The sequence below is a fragment of the Passer domesticus genome, chromosome 16 (assembly GCF_036417665.1).
Source record: "Passer domesticus isolate bPasDom1 chromosome 16, bPasDom1.hap1, whole genome shotgun sequence".
Lineage (NCBI taxonomy): Eukaryota > Metazoa > Chordata > Aves > Passeriformes > Passeridae > Passer > Passer domesticus.
In genome coordinates this window covers 12561347-12577753 of record NC_087489.1, presented here as the reverse complement: position 1 = coordinate 12577753, position 16407 = coordinate 12561347, and the positions used below count along the sequence as shown (strand labels likewise).

General features: G+C 48.0%; 1 protein-coding gene across 5 annotated transcripts in view; it reads right to left on the bottom strand.

Annotated features, from left to right (window-relative positions):
* Positions 1 to 76: 76 nt before the first annotated feature.
* The window catches only part of PMEPA1 (prostate transmembrane protein, androgen induced 1), a 263958-nt gene continuing 247627 nt past the window's right edge, over positions 77 to 16407 (bottom strand). For 4 of the 5 annotated variants that reach the window (XM_064391277.1, XM_064391278.1, XM_064391273.1 and 1 more), the window contains 3 exons: positions 9260 to 9414; positions 3466 to 3519; positions 77 to 2854 (listed from right to left, as the gene is read on the bottom strand). In XM_064391277.1, coding sequence (XP_064247347.1) covers positions 2288 to 2854; positions 3466 to 3519; positions 9260 to 9373 — 735 coding nt within the window. In that variant the 5' untranslated portion in view covers positions 9374 to 9414 and the 3' untranslated portion in view covers positions 77 to 2287. The remainder of the gene's footprint in view (positions 2855 to 3465; positions 3520 to 9259; positions 9415 to 16407) is intronic. The other variant, XM_064391274.1, reaches the window with a different exon arrangement.

Genomic DNA, 16407 nt, shown 5'->3' with positions numbered 1-16407 from the left:
ATACATTTTAAAAACTCGTACAAATTCACCAGTTTTGTACCTTTCATGACAAACTAGATTTATTCCTTTGCATTACTTTCGTTTTTGTGGCTTTTTTTTTTCTTTTTTTTTTCTTTTTCTTTTTTTTAGGTCATCAAAATTTAGGTTACATAACTGTAAAACTATGAAGATTTCAAGAGCTGTGGAAAAGCAGTTTGAAGTATTGAGAAGGTACAGGACTATTTCTAGGCAGAAATAAAAAAAAATAAGCAAAAAGCAAAAAAAAACAATGATCAAACTTCAAGTTCAGCTATTCATCATCTTCTTTAAAATATATATAAATATTGTTCAAATGGTCAGAACTTCAAAACCGTTCTCATGGTTATGTTTTTTTTTCTTTTTTCAAGTAATAAAAAAGTTGCTTAAAAACAATAGTTATTGCCTTTATATCTTTCATTTATGTCACTCTACTAGATAGCATCCTGCAGGAAATCAAATCACACCCCCTTGTGAAATCCTCGCTCTCTGTGGCTCCCTACCGACCCTTCCTAGCGCTCAGAGACGGGACCCACGACGGGATTTCTCCCTTTCGCCTTCTCCCCCTCGCTCTCTCAGGTTTCCCACTCACTCACTCAGTCACCTGCGAATTCACCACGAGGGTGAGGCCCCTACCAGACACCGAGGTGACAAAAATGTAAACAAGAGCAGAGCAAGACAAAGCGCTTCCGAAACCAAGAGAAATGAACCACGCGCAACACCCGGCGGCGGGAGGGCAGCGGGACCTGGGGGAGGACGTCCCAGAAGAGGTAAAGGGGGGTTGCTTCTAAAGCCTTAAGCATTATTTTTGTAGCCTTTAATTAATACAACACAGGAGCAGACTCATTTCCATCTACTGTACCTGGTGCCTCTTTAGCTGGATAACAAACGTCAAAAATAGCGACAACCAGGGACGGCGGCGCCGCGGGACACGGCCGCGCCCGTTTATCCCAAATTGAGGTTTGGGAGGTTGAAACAAAATGAAAATGATGTTCACCACCACCACACTTTCCAGCTCGTCCTTTCAACGAGACATTTAAACCCAGCTGAAGGGCAGCCAGTGGGTGCGTTACCAGTTCCTCACATTGACTTCCACAACCACCACTTTGGCTCCAACAGGGCCCTTCAGTTGAACATGGAAAGAAATAAACCAAAAAACACTTTTGTTCCTTCAGACACAGAAGTTTATTCTCAACCCCCACCACCCTCCCCTCCAAAAAGTTAGAGGTTGTCCAAAAAAAAAGAAAAAAAAAAAAAAAGAAAAAAAAATCAAGTAATTTTTGCCTGCTTCAGTCATTCCTGACTGCGGGAAGCAGGGAGTTTTCTTTTTACCTTGTTACTCCAATAATCCTACCGGATGACAGACAGACACACACCAACTCCTCTTGCTTTGTAGGGAATGTATAAAAGCCGTGGCTGTCGGCGGCCACGCGCAGGGACTCTGGAAATTAAGGATTTGCATAAGCTGCAGTCTCGCTCACCGCTCCTCCCAGGGCTGGCATCTCCACTCCAGCGATCCTCCTCCCCTTCCAGCTACTTTGTTCTTCACTTCCACATAGATCCCTTAACAGGTTCATGGTAGACATGATAGAGGCTTTGACCAACACAAGCACTGACATATTTATATTAAAAAATAGTGCAAAATTTCAACATTTATATAAATAACTCTAAACCCCTGCTTTTGATTTTTTTTTTGTTTTTTGTTTTTTTACAATGTAATACATGCTTTTTGAGTTGGCACTCAAAAAATTGCCATTTTTCTTCTAGTTCAGAAAACAACTTTTTTTTTTTTGAATAGGCCTCTTCTAATACAAAAATACTCCTGCTCCTTACACATACACTTTCTCTTATTTTTAATATATATTTATATATTTATATTGCAGATCTTTAAACAAAATGGTTTTTGTGCAAATATTTTGTTTTTAAAGATAAGTGAAATAATCAAACAAAAAAAAAAGCATTCACACACAGCCCAACTAGAAACAAACAAAAAAAAAAGACTACAGTTGAATTTTTTTTTCCTTTTTAAACGTCTAGACACAGCTCAATAAAGAAATGTTTTTGCAAGCTTGGTAGGCTTGTGCATTCAGACCAGACATAACAAGTAAATATTTATACATGGAGAGATGGGGAAGGGCTTCTTTTTTTTTTCTTTGCTCATCTTCCTCAACTCTCTCTCTCTCTCTCCTTTTTCTTTTCATGAGAAGTGCAGAGTGTTTCATTTACTTTCTTGCCTTTTTTTTTTCATTTTTCCTTTTTTTTTCATTTTTTTTTAAAAGGGGTGCCCTTTTTGTTTCTCTTTCTCTTTGTTCCACGCCGTCGTCGTCGTCGTCGTCGTTGTGCTCTCAAGGCCATTGATCTGTGAGGGATGGAGTCTGCTGCCCTCCAAGATGGGGGGCATCCCGTTGTTGTTCTGCTGGTGCTGGTAGAAGGTGGAGCCGGGGTAGTGGCCGATCACCTCGCTGTAGGTCGGCGGCGGCCCCTCCATCCTGCCGCTGCTGCCGTAGCAGGTGGCACTGATGCCAGAGTTACTGCTGGGGGGGCACGGCCCCCCGAAGACGGAGTTATCTATCAAGTCACTGTCGAAGATGGTTCTGTTTGGGGGGGCCCGCACGGACTCCCTGTTGAGCTCCATCTGCTGCTCGGGGTCGCGCAGCTGCAGCGTGCAGGGTCCCTGGTAGGGCGGGGGCTCCTCGCCGTCCGACAGCGAGATGGTGGGCGGCAGGTCGATCTCGTGCTGCAGGTACGGGTACGTGGGCTGGAACCGGTTGAAGCGGTCCCTCTGCAGGAAGGAGGGCACTGCCAGGCGCTCGCTGGGCCGCGGGGTGTAGATCTGCTGCTGGAAGGGAGAGGAGAGGGAAAAGGGTGAGAGGTGTGAGGGGCCGGGCATGGCGGGACGGGCGGCTATGGGCCCGGAGCCCCGGCTGTCTGTTTGGGGGCCAGCTATTACCAGTCACTACCCACAGGGCAGAATTCTGCCCAGCGGGGAGAGCCGGAGGCCAGGATAGCTCAGTGGGAGCTCAGGCAGCCTAGGCAAGCTACAGTGATTTGCAGCTCTTAGGGATAATCAGCTCTTTAGTGATCTCCAGCTCTTTTAGTTTCCTAGGTGCCGTGGCAGCAGACGTAGAGAGAGCGAGAAGCGCTGTATGGGTTCTGCAGGGTTCTTTTATTTGGGTCTCTGCGAAGGGTCCAGGGACAGCTCTTCTGCCGAACCGGGCAGAATCAGGGGTTTTTATACCCTACAGGGGTTTTGAAAACTGTCCAGTAGTAAAGGTCAGGGGAAAGTGACCGATGGGCTTACAGGGAGATAAGCAGGGTCCGAAAGGCGGACGAGAGGGGCTGCTAGGGTCCAGTCATGCTGACTTGGCATTTCCTAGCTCAGGCTTCTGCCCGCCAAGGCCCTGCAGGCCCTGGGCCTGCTGCAGGCGGCGGCACCCGCGGCGCCCTCACCTCGGTTATGCCGGTCCCCGACACGGTGCTTTCCGAAGGCCACAGGCTTCCCTCCTGCATGGGAAAGGAGAAGAGAGGCCAGGGTGAGTGATGGCAGGGGTGGAAGCTCCTTCTGCAACAGGTGTCACCTAGAGAAGACACTGCCACCAAGGTGTTCCTGCTCTGCCCGCACCAACTCCAACCAGCACCTCCAACTATGATAATGTGTGCTGGGCATCATGTGGGCACCTGCTCCAGGGTACCAATGGCCACTGAAAACACCCCTTCCGAGCAAAACTTCCCTGCCCTTGCACCTCCATCTCCATCTGATGGATCGTTTGCAGAATGAATGGTGAGAACAGCACTACCAAACAACCCTCTCCTGTTTGCAGACTTCCCCCCTCCCACCCCCAGCAGGGTTCTTTCCCTGGTTCAAACATGCCAGAGGAGTATTTTTCAATTTGTGATCCATGAGCCGTGGGTGATTCACAAGACATCAAAAAATGCTCCATGAAATAATGACAAGATTAAAAAAAACCAACAAAACCAACAAGAAAAAAAAAACAACAAAAACCAAACTAAAAAAAAACCCCTCACACCCACATTCTGATGCTCACAACCACGGACAGCATGGGAAAATAAAGATAATAAGTGAATAACCAAATGTTAAGCCTAATTTTGATTTGGCTAAAAAAAAAAACAACCAAAAAACCCAACTCTGTAGCAACAGGATGGTTTCAGAGTATTTTTTTCCCAAAGAGTAAATGGTCATTGACTTAAATAGACTGAGGGAATGAAGTGCAGAGGCTTTCTTACACTGCAAGCATCACCCTGATCCTGAGATCCAAACCTCAGTGCCAACAACCCCAGGCAGGCTGAAGCCACAATTTCCCCCAAACTCTGAGACTAGTTTACAATTCATGATCAAAACAAACAAACAAAGGTTCTTCCCATCTGCTGGTGATACTCTGAGTGTGCACAGTTCACCCCAGACTTTTTTGCCTTAGGAACTGCAATATTTAAATATTGCTAATATTCACATATAGCAACATCCCTCTGGCAGGCAGAGCTGGAGGAAAACAGCCAGAAGGCTTGTAATTATAACTTGGAACTTCCCAGTTCCTTGCAGGTGAATCTCCAGTTCTGGCACTAGTAAGCCAGGCACAGGCAGAAGTATTTAGCACCAGTGGGAAAAAAAAATGCCAAGGGAAAAAGAAACCCCTTTTTTCCCTTTAAGTGTTGCACTGAGAGGCTGGTCTGAGGAAACCACACACCTTCCTCCTGTGAGAACTCCTATTGCTCTACCTGCCCCAAACACAGCCCAGCACCACATTAAAATCTCCAAAGAAATCACCATGATATCCCCCACCCTCCTGTTGTCTTATTTTTCCCCAGTGCTGGAATATATTTCTCCTTTGGCACAGGATGTGGTATCAGGTACAGAGAGAATCCATCAGGTTCTGGGTTTTGAAGCTGAGCTCTGCACACAAAATTCAAGGCAGGGCTGGTGCCAGTGCGAGGAAAACAGCGATTTAAACAGAAATGAGACCGCCCAGAGCCTTCCCCTTCTCCATGGCTTTTTCAGGAGCACCTCCTCGGAGCAGAGGTGAGGTGCCACAGTGCCAGCACGCTCCCTGGCACAGCTGAGCAGGGTGCTGGCTGAGCTGCAGCCCCATGGCCCTTCCTGAGCAACACAGCCCTGCTTCACCCCAGACCTCGAGACTCCAACATGCCACTGTTTGCACAGGCATCGACTGTTTAGTCTGGTCCATTTCACGTGGATTTCTGGCCTGCAGGGAGAGCCTGCAGTCAAACTCCCCCAGCAGCCAGAAGATCCGAGAGGAACTGCATGTGCCACAGGACAAACCCTCACCTCCAGCTCTGAGCTCAGGCACTGACACCAAAGGGCCCAGGGAGGATTTCCAGTGCCACCACAGGTGCTGCCAGCCTGTCACCTCATCCCAAAGGATGCTGAAGCAGTGGGCAGGAGCGGGAAGCACTCCCAAAATTGTGTTTACTTTGCCATGCCCCCGTGGCAGACTTCCTGAGCGGCGAGTACCCCGCTGCCTTCTGCTAGATGCTTTATATTTAACTTGGCAGTGGGCAGTGCCATGGCAATATCCCATTTGCTCCCCCCTTTCCCGGGAGTGATGTCAGCCAGCTCCCACGAGGGTGGCTGGTGACATTCCTGGTGCTTCCCAGCCCTGCCAGGCTCAGCTGGGACATCCCGCTGTGGCAGGTGATGGGCAGGGCTGCTCCACCACCCCAAAGGTGCCCTGCCCCTCGGTGCCCACGCACCCAGAGCCTCACCAAGATCCTGCCCATGCGCCTGGAATCAAAGCTCTGGCTCACACACCATTCATCTGTTTGCACAGATGAGGTCCAGGAATGATGCCCTGGGCAACACGTGGATGCAAGAGTAGCAAACCAGCAGAAACAGCATTAAAATGGGATGTGCAGAGGGAGGAGGAGCAGACAGGAGACCCATTTTCTGTAGGAGCTGATCTCTGCAGCCATTATTAACCATCTCTCCCAGGACCTGATCGACCACAGGCACCCAGTACTCCCCAAAACCAACCCCTGCCTCACACACTACCATGAAACCCAGCTGGGGAGCAGCTCAGCTCCCCTAAAAACTCCACAGCAAGATAAAAGTGCTGGAAATCAGTAGTCAGAGGAGGGCAAAGCCTCAGGGACAGGATACATCCCTGCTTTTAGCCTTTACTTTGGCCCTGGGATGGCTCCACAGCCCCACTGAGCCCAGCAAAACTGCAGGAGCAACATCACTGCAGATCCTCAGCCTCTCCTCACCCACCTCTGATTTTCAGAATATTTAGGACTTGAATCCATCTCAACAATGAACAGCCTAGAAAGCCACAGGTTCTGAAATGAAAGGTGAGATTCTGCTGTCTGGTGAGCAACACAGCTGTAAAAGCCTCCACAAGTATTGCAGGACTTGCTGCAGAACCTAAAATTACTTTTAAATTTCTTTTTAGACATCAATCTTCAACTTTTTTTAGAACTACTTGTTTTAGTGATGTCAGAGAATTTTCTCTGTAAGGCTGCATGGTGCAGATTAAGTCTCTGAGCCTTCAGGAAGACTCATTTTCTATTTTGGGGGACACAAAGGTAATTTTTCTTGGGAGAGTGGGATACCACTGTTACAAAGGTGCAGAGAAAGTGCCATTCTAAAAGGAAAAAAGTTATCAGAAGCATTTCTTAAATATTCTTAGTTCTGGAAAATAAAAGGCACTTGTCATGAGGAGACAAGACTTTAAGTACAGCAAGAACGATGATGGAGAAACGCATGAAGTAATACAAAATCTGCTTGCCAGTGAGAGCCGCATTAAAAAACCCTTTAGGGAAATTAATTTCTCCTTCAGCTGTAATTTTTGAGCTGCAGCAACAAAAAAGGACAACTCCAGCAGACCCAGCAGCATCCTGACCATGGGATGAACTGCTTTAATATTTCAGCAGATGAAAAGCGCGAATGCAGCTCCAGTGCCCGTCTGCGGTCACGACACCAAAACGAAGTTTGGGATTTAAAAAGTTCAGTGCAAGTTTAATGGATTGCATAAACCAGCATCCAGCCCTCTGCCTGCCAGGCTCCAGCCCTCCTTCAGACTGTTTTCCACTGACAGACACAAAAGGTGCTGCCTTTAAGGTGTTTATTATGCTGGATCCCCCTGTAACGAGCTTCCTGCTCATTAGCGCACAGGGGCTTCTCTGTCCCATCAGGAGGGTGCTGGGACCACAGGGAATCTCTGCTGCCACTCCATCAGTGCTGCATGCACAGCATGGACAGGGCAGGAGATGGGGAACAACCAAAAAGATGGAAAAAAACCCCCCAAAAATATATATTCTTATTTCTCTCCTTAGCTCCAAAAAAGGTTTTGAAGAGTGCACATCCTCACTGGGGTTGAGCAGAGGCACAGAGGTCAAACACTGCTGCAAAGCCATTTAATCACTGATGTGCCTGAAGCCTGAATAAGTAACAGAGCTGAGCCAAAAAATGGCTGGAAATTTTGGCTTGGTAAAATTTAAAATAGAAAAAAACAATAAAGGGGGAAAAGGAATTGTTTTTTAAAGAGTCAATTTTTCATTCAACCTGAAATTTCTGGTCAATCTCCATGTAATTTTCTCTTTTCTCTCCATGTTAGCCTTCTGAACTCTTTTTAAAGAAAATAAAAAGTTCTTTCTTAAGAACACAGAAATTACTGTATTAAAATAAAGAGGGCTTGAGCTGAACTTTGCTTGGAAAATGTAAAACGACACATTTGGCATTGTGCAGGTAAAACATTCTGGACATGATAATGCAGTGAAAGGATCTAAAAATGGGAAAACAACATTTATGCTATTTTTAATAACTCATGTGCTCGGGTGCCCACACCCTGCTGCTGCTGGAAGTGGGTGCACGGGACCGTAAGAGGAACGCAAGATTTCCGGGTGGAGCTGGGATATGTGTGGGGAGCTGGGCTCTGAGCCCCAAAGCAGGGAGGTGCCTGAGCCACCTCCACCCTCACACCAGCTGGTTGAACGTGGGATCAGGCATCCCGTGGGATCAGGCATCCCGTGGGATCAGGCATTCCCAGCACTCCGATCCCGCTGCAGTAAGGACAGACCCTGAGCTGGGATCACAGCCCAGTGCTCACAGCCCACACAACAAGGGGTTAATTGGGCTGGGGTTGGCACAGCTCTCCTTCCCAGGGGCATCCCCCTCACAAGAAGGGACCAAGAAGGGACCTCACACATGAGTGTGGTGTGTGACAAAATCAGCAGCTACAAGGGACAACTGCACTGAAGGCTGGCTGGCTTAGTGAAAGATCTTAGATAGCCCTCTCAAAAAAAAAAAAAAAGAGGAAAGAAAATGGAAAAATAGAATTAAAAATCCCCAAGCAATCTCCGTATTTGATCTTTTTCCTGCAGCAAGTATGGAATTGATTCAGGGGGGCACAGCCCCACACAGCAGCAGTGTGTCCAGCCTGCCCTGGCAGCCTGCAGAGGAGGGGGCGTGCAGCAGTGACCTTGGGGGAGCCCTGTTTTAAAGGGCTCTAAGACCCTTCAGGATGAATGCTAAAAAAGAGAAGTATCTGTACAAGACATCCCTGCACTGGAGACAAAGCCAGGGAGGCAGCAGTGAACAGTACATGCTCCCCTTCAAGAAAATGTGATACCTTTTCTCTGTACATCCTTCTAAGTCTCTCTGAGCCACTACATTTGAGGAAACTGCATGAACCAACATCTGCCTTGAGGCTGGTGAGGCTTCCCCTCAAATCCCTGTCAGAGGTACAATTCACACATTTCTCCTCAGGCTTTTATGGAGCTGGGAGTCTGTGTTACAGAGAGCCTCTCACACATCCCCTTGGAGAGATCTCTGCTTGTCTGGCTGTGATTTCTGCCCCTTCCACCACAGTAATGGCAGCAGCACTGGTGAAAACTGGAGCGAGTTACTCAGGATTTCCTGCTCTCTGCAGGGCAGGCAGAAGTTTTTATACAGTCACTTGAGACTAACTGGAGCCCAAGGACTGGATAGTCTGGGAGTGCTAAACCAAGGCACATGAACCCCAACCAGCTGGGGGTGGTGGTTTCAGCAACAGGACATGCCAAGAACAGCCTCATGCAGTCACTTTACTAACGTAAAATCCAAATTGCAAAGCTCAGGGCAAAGGCAGAGGCCATGGCTGTCCATACACACAGCACCCTAAAGAGCCAGAGGCACCCCTAAAATGCCCCCTCACCCCCAAAAGAGAGACAGATGATGCCACGGCCAAACATAAGCTGGCATGTGTGGCTGGAAGAGCAGGGTGTGACTTACTGAGGAGAGGTTCTCGTCTCGCCGCCTGCCCTGGCTGTGCCGGCTGATGAAGGATCGCGCAGAGAGTTTGTAGTGGTTCAGCAGACACGTGATCACCACCACCATCACCATCATCACCACCACGATTATGATTATCTGTACAAACTCCAACTCCGCTGCAAGAGAGACAGACAGATTTTTGAGCCATCAGGAGCAGGTAACTGAGCACAAGAACGGCTGAAGTGGCTGAGACAACACTGACACCGCTGCACCCTTCCTGTTACAGCCCTGACACGTGGGCTCTCTGTGCCCTGAGCCCACAAAAACCTCATTCATTCACTTTTTCAGTGTCACAGGAGAGCCTCCAGGAGGGATCTTTGCAGACAAGCTGCACTGCAGAGTGTCTCCCAGCTACAGCACAGGCTGGACTTCTCAAAGACCTCCTGGGTGTCCCCAGCACTGGGCACAAAACCTGAGCATCCCTCACGTGCCTCTCTTGAGGCTGCAGAGCCATGAACCAACAGAATTCATTCTAATGAAACAGTTCAGCTAAATGCAAGCTAAATTTCTGCAGTTCTCTTCCCAACACCACTCCTTCCTGCAGGGAGGACAGGACTGAGCCCTCCTTGGCACATCCCCTCTGTCCCAGGGGTCAGACAGTGGTGGCCCAGGGGACAGCACGGCACAGCAGGCAGTGGCAGCCCCCGTTTCCAAGGCTGCCCACCCACCACAGGAAGAGCTCCTGCCCTGGGGTGAGACGCCAGATGGGTGCCATGCGTCTGCCACGGGGCCCCATCCCGCAGCTCCAGACAGCCCCGGCTCAGGGCTCAGCCAGCTGACAGTGGCAGCTTGAGTGGCTTGAACTGGCAGGAAGGAAAACTGCCAAAACCCCTCCAAACAAACAAGAACAAGCAAATAACAGACTATCTGGTTAACTCTGCTGACACTTGGCAGCAGGCAGCGAGGAGTCGCTCCTAAAATTTCCTAAGGAAATAATTCCTCACACCTCTCTGAGGCTTAGGAAAATTGAGTACTGGAAGCAAACATTGTGCTGGGTCATTATTTCCATGAATTTGGTGCCCAGGGAGTACATGCCATTCCCAAACTGCTCAGTCACTCCCCCCAGCCCCCTTCACGCCAGCAGTGCCCAGGACTGGGCAGCAGCAACCCCAGCATAAAGGAGGGGCCAGACAGCAAAATTCAATCATTCCAGGGATTTACAGCTTGTTTGCTTCTCAGCAGTGACAGCTATAAAATCCAGTTTGGGAAAGCCATGCCCTAAGCTATCATGGATGCTGCCATCTATATTTAATCTATACAGACACACACATATAAATCTGCAGACACACAGCAAGGCCCATCAGACCTCAGAGGGCACCACTCATACCAGCTGGGGTGACTTCTGCTGAGTCAGGCCAATTTATTAGGTTTTAGGTTTTTCGTTGGATTTTTTTTTTTTTATGGAAAGTTTTCTCCTGACAGGTGGCATTTGAGTGCCAGTAAAAGCAAATAAATGTCAAGAAAACAGTCCAGGTGGTGAGCACTGCCAGTTACCTTGGAGCTCTTTCTGCTAAACAGCAGCTATTTCTGCCACTGCCCAAAATGCTCCACCAGCTCTGCCCACTGCCTGCAGAAAGCAGAATTATGCCTTGAAAGCAGGAACCTTATCTGGCACTTTGATCTGGATGGATGAGGGACTTTGAGCCCAGATCCTCCCAGCACCCCTAAGATGCAGCTGCCTCTCCTCTGGAAGGTTGCACACAGGGTGGGAAGAGAGGGATTAAAAGCCAAACATTGTACAGGAGTTTTGCCTTAAAAATGCTTTTTAGCTAGAATAAAAGATAAGTTCTGGGTCTTTCACAGCAACCCCAAGAAGCTGCCCAGTGCCACTGTGAGGAACAGCATGGAAGAAAACCACACTCCCATAAATCCAGCCCCGAAGCAGCACAGCTCATCTGTGGGACCCAAAAGCTGCCCCTGGTGCCCTGTGCTGGAGGAACTGGCTGGAACAGGAGCTTGCTGCTTCTGAGCAGAACCCAGACTGACCACAGGCACAAAAACACCCAAACCTAAAGGCTGGGAAAAGGGGACGATGCAAAACCATTGAGAAAAACCACAATGACTCTTCCCCTGTCACCCCCACTATGCAGGGGTGTCCCTCCACATCCCAAAGACATGTCCTGGTGCCAGCTGCAAGTGAGCACTGACAGCACCCCAGCCAGGCACAGGGCACCCCACAGCTCCCCTGGGTGCTCCCCTGGTCATCCATGAAGAGCCAGAGCCCAGAGCCCTGTGCCTGCCCTCCCCGTGGGCAGCAGGGCAGCCACCCAGCCTGCAGAGCCCAACTCTTGCACAAATCACTATGGAAAAGAAAAAACTAAGCAAAAGAAACTCTAAATGTGTTTAAGAAGATGAGTCACTTCGGCCTCAGAATGCAACATGTGCTTTGGCCATGGTAAGAAAACACAAGAACAAATATAAATGAAGCTGGTGATGGAAAACTTCCTTTTCTGTTAAAAGGGGTTATATTTCTAAAGAAAAACAAGGCCCAAGTAGTAATAAAGGAAAGTTCCTTTCCTAGGCTAAGATATACCTTAAATGAACCAAACCTTGCTAAATTGGTGCTGGTGCTTCAGTGACACAGGTGAAGTTTTGGCCCAGGAAACTCCTTCCCAGGAAGGAACACACAAGATGTGTCACTCACAAATGACCTAAACCGGGCTCCCTGCACACACAGACACAGAACCAGCAGAGCCTGAAGAAGGAGTGGGAATTCCATCAGCATCTGTGGCAACACAGCAGTGTCTCATCCATCCTCAGCCCCTGGGGCTGCTGTAACTGGGGATTGCACCAAGAGGTGCCACAGGAAGGCACAGGATGATTTCCAGAGCAAAGGGGATGCTGCTGTCCAGCTGGGATGCTCCTCCTGCCCCATCTCTACCCCAAGCCCAGGCTCTGAGGAGCAGCCAGCCTTACCATGCCCAGGAGCAAACCCATCCTGCTTTAATCCCAAGAAAACTCAGGTTGCCCAATCTGGCCTTTGGAAAAAAAAAAAAAAAGTCAAACCAAACAAAAAAAACCACAACCCCCCCCAAAAAAAACCAACAAAACAAAAAACCCCACACACACTCAATTTGTGCTTTTCATGTTTCAAGAGACTCATATCCACTCGAGGCACCAAAGTTTCTGCCAGCTCTCCCTCTGTTTTAACTTGTCTTCATGGGCTTCTTTTCTGCAGAAGGGAAAACAAACCCAACACACTGGAAAGCTGGATATGCTCAGTAAGATTTTTATCCAAGCAGCTCAGTCAAACTAATGAAGAAAGATCATTAAAAACCCAAAGTTTGAGTTAATATGCTATTATACAAGTGCAATTCAGCTGCTATGCTAATAAAAAGCCTTTGGGGAATGAAAAACAAGCCAAACTGCAAAGCACATAATTTATAATTCTACTGGTATTCTTAAAAACACACACACAACAAAACAAGAAAAAAAATACTCAACACATTTTGTATTTGGCTTCCTAATCATTGTCACTTTTCAATTAGAAGAGACCTCATTCCATTTCTCTCTGTAATTTTCCCCAAGGGAAGTGTTATAAATGCACTAGGCTTTACAAGATGGGCATATTCCGCCTCCAAATGCAAAGCAAGGTCACACTAATTTAATTTTGCATAATTTTTATTCCAGAATACGTTTCAGGCTAACAGGTTCAGACATCACATTTCAGTGACACAACCTGCTTTTCCGTGTTTTCTGTCTAGACGCGGCAGCTCCGGAGCCGGGCGCTCTGCGTGCCACCGCTCTGCAACTCAGCATTTCCCCCCGATCCTCAGCACCCCAGCACGGGGGATTCGTGACCAAGGAGAAGCACTTGTCACGTCCCATTCTTCACGTTCACTGCCTGCTTGCCACTCCAAACCACGCCTGGCCTTGAACAAGGGCTTGGCAGGGGGGTATGGAGATGTATGAATGAGTGATGGGGCTCTGCTGCTTCCACAGCCTTGGACACCACTCTCCTGTATTTATAAGGAGCTTGCTGCCCACCCTGCAGCCCAGCCACCACGACTATAAAGCTCTGAAGTGTCTCAAATTTATGGATTTATGTGTGGGTCCCACACTGAGGTGCCGGCCCACTCGCAGCTCCACAGGAGATGCTGCAGGAAGGTGCATCTGGGAGCTTCTCTAGTCCTTATGAACAGAATGCTGGCACCCACAGGTGCAAATTAATTAATATATTTACAAGGAGGGAGAGTGATTTGAGGCAATGGTGATGCTGGGAGCACCCTCACAGCCGTAGGGGAGGTGAGGCTGGGTTACACTTTAAATGCAGTGCCTTGCCTTTTACAGCTACATTTCAGTTCATAAAATGCTTCCTATAAACTTTATTAATGCTCTTGCTTCTACACAGAGTATCTCTGCAGAAGACAAACTCTCCAAACCACCACAAGTATAAAGGAGAAAAAAAAAAAAGGCAAACCAAAACCTGTATTTTGCTGCAATCATTCCAGACACTCCAGCTATCATTTACAGGTGGACAGAACAGCTTAGAGGCAGGGTCTCAACCAAGATGACCTGTGCTTTCAGCCAGGTATAACACACATCTGCAGGTCAAACCAGTCATCCCCCAGCTTCAATTACAACTTCTGCATGTACTGGAATTGTTTATCGTGTGAGAAGTGCCTAGAAGAAGTGAAACTACTCAGGAGATAATGGCTAAGATGAAGAAATGTAGCTGCACTAGCCATAACTCCTAAGGAAAAAAGTTTAAAAAACCCTCACACTTAACACACTCACACACAGTTCCACATTCTTAACACACACACTTTCTTACACACACACATGCTCTCATTAAAGAGTGTTCTCCCTTTCAGAGGCTGTGGACAGCAAAGAGGAGATGAAAGAACAAAGAACTTCAGATGGCAGATTACTCACCCTCGCTCATCTGCTAGGTCATCTCAGAAACAATCAGAGCAGGCAAAGTCATTACTGCACTATTTTTGTATTAGCATCTGCTACATTTGTCTTCTAATACCCCCATAAAACCAGATACGAAGGGCCCATCAGATTGTCAACAATTGTGTTTGTTTACAAGAGAGCAGGGGAAGATGCAGAATACGATCTCAATATTGATAGTGCTGCTGCTGGCAGCACCTTGAAGCTGCAGCAACACCACAGGAACCAGGACCAGGCCTGTGACAAGGCAGGACAGCTGGGAAAAGATCATTTTGGCCCTGTTTGATCAGTACAGTTAACAGCTAAACTTCATATCTGGATTCAGCACAGTCAATTCTGATGCAGCGAGCAGAAATGACACCGTGCAAGCCAGTGATGACAGGCAGAGATGGGGCAGGAGGGCAGGGAGCAAGTGAGACTCAGAAAAGGAGCCAGGAAAACAGGGGATAGGGCCTCAAGAAGTCCTGTTCATAGTGCCAAGCCTTGGGACATAACTGTGTTTAATACAGTTCTTTTTTTCAGATGTCACCACAGGTAATCGAGCATCACATCCTCTGAGTCACTGGCAAATGATGGCCTCATCCCCACACCCCCATTTTTGTTTGTTTTAAAGGAAACAGCCTTATTTCATGCTTAATAGTCACAGAAATATCAGACTGCTTGGGCCTCAGAACATTTTTTTTTTAGTGCTTAAAAACCACAGCAACTGTCCTGGCAGCACCAGGGGCCTGTTTTCAGAGGCTGACCTTCCCCAGGCCACCAGCTCGGTGGCAGCTGCAGGGATGGGACACACATCCAAGGGCCACAGAGGCAGGACCAGCATGGCAGAACTCAGCTTTTACAGGGAAATGGCAAATCTGAGAGCTGGGGTCAGCAGCTCTGTCAGCCAGGACACTTTGGGCTCTGAGCAGAGACCTGAGCAGGCTCTGAGCAAGTGTCAGCTGGACATTGTTTAGAAACTCCTGGAGACATGAAACAGCTCCCTCAAAGCAATGAGAACTAACAAGGTTCTTTGGGACACACTGACTCTGAAATCTTGCAAATGCCAACCCCTTCTCTCTTTTCTGTGCCTACTTCTCTCACCCTCCCCTTTTCCAGGATTTTCAGATGAGGTATTTCACACACAGTCAGGCTGATCCCAGTCTGCTGAGATGACTGGAAGGAGTACACGGCTTTTGAAGTTATTCCCAAGGGTGAGAACAGCTGAACTGGATTAAAAGAATAAAGTAATTTTGATTTTGCACTTAAAAGACAGGTAAATTTGCTTGCTCGCTAAAAAATGTTGAGCAGGGCTCATGGCCCCCACCAAGCTGAGAACATCCAAAACACCTCCTGCTTCCCAAGAGGAAGCACAACAGCATCAGGCCTGGATGATGTTTGGGCAGGGGTGAGGGCAGAACATCACCCACCCCTTTGAAAAAGAGAACCATGAGAGAGGAACACAAGAACTAGAGTTTTACCATCTGCAATCATAAATAGCCTGAACCAGAAAAAAAAATAAAAATCTACCAAATAATGAGTGAAAAAACACAGCACACAATATCCGGATCAAACCCCACCAGCTGACCCTGAAAGACCAAACAGGTTTTGTTTGTCAGGGGTATTTCTAACAGCCAGTAAAAATAAACACATTAATAAATAAGTATTTTCGTATACCCTGGAAACACTCCTGATCAATATGTGGCTTGCTACTGTAGAGGTTTTTTTTTCCTTCCACCCAGCAGAAACTCATGACAAAGGAAAGCACATCTCATTTATGAACTTAGCTATAAATACTTTTGCTAACTGCCATTTAGGAATTTCATTTCCTGCTTGAGCAAGTCCTGTTGAAAGAGGCAATTACCAAATTTGTTTCTAGTTATAGAAATAGATGTTTGTCGCTGCCCACATCTGTTTCGACAGACAAATTGCCAGACGCGGACGCTCCAAGGAGAGCAAGTGCTCCATGCAGGGAGGGCTTTGCCCCCTCTCCAGAAAGCAAATGGCAATTACAGGGATTGGGTTTCTGATTCCAGCCTCCTCCCAGCCCTGTCTCCCACTGCAATGGAGCTGCCTGGTGCTGACAGGGCACCTGCAGCCTCCCCCAGCTGCATCCACCTGCGCCGCATTGCCCAGCGGTGCCGGAGCCTGCTGCCGCGGGGACACCAGGGAACATGGCACGCGTTTGTCACCCAGCCCAGCACAACAAGGCGCCTTGAACGCTGCAGGTCACG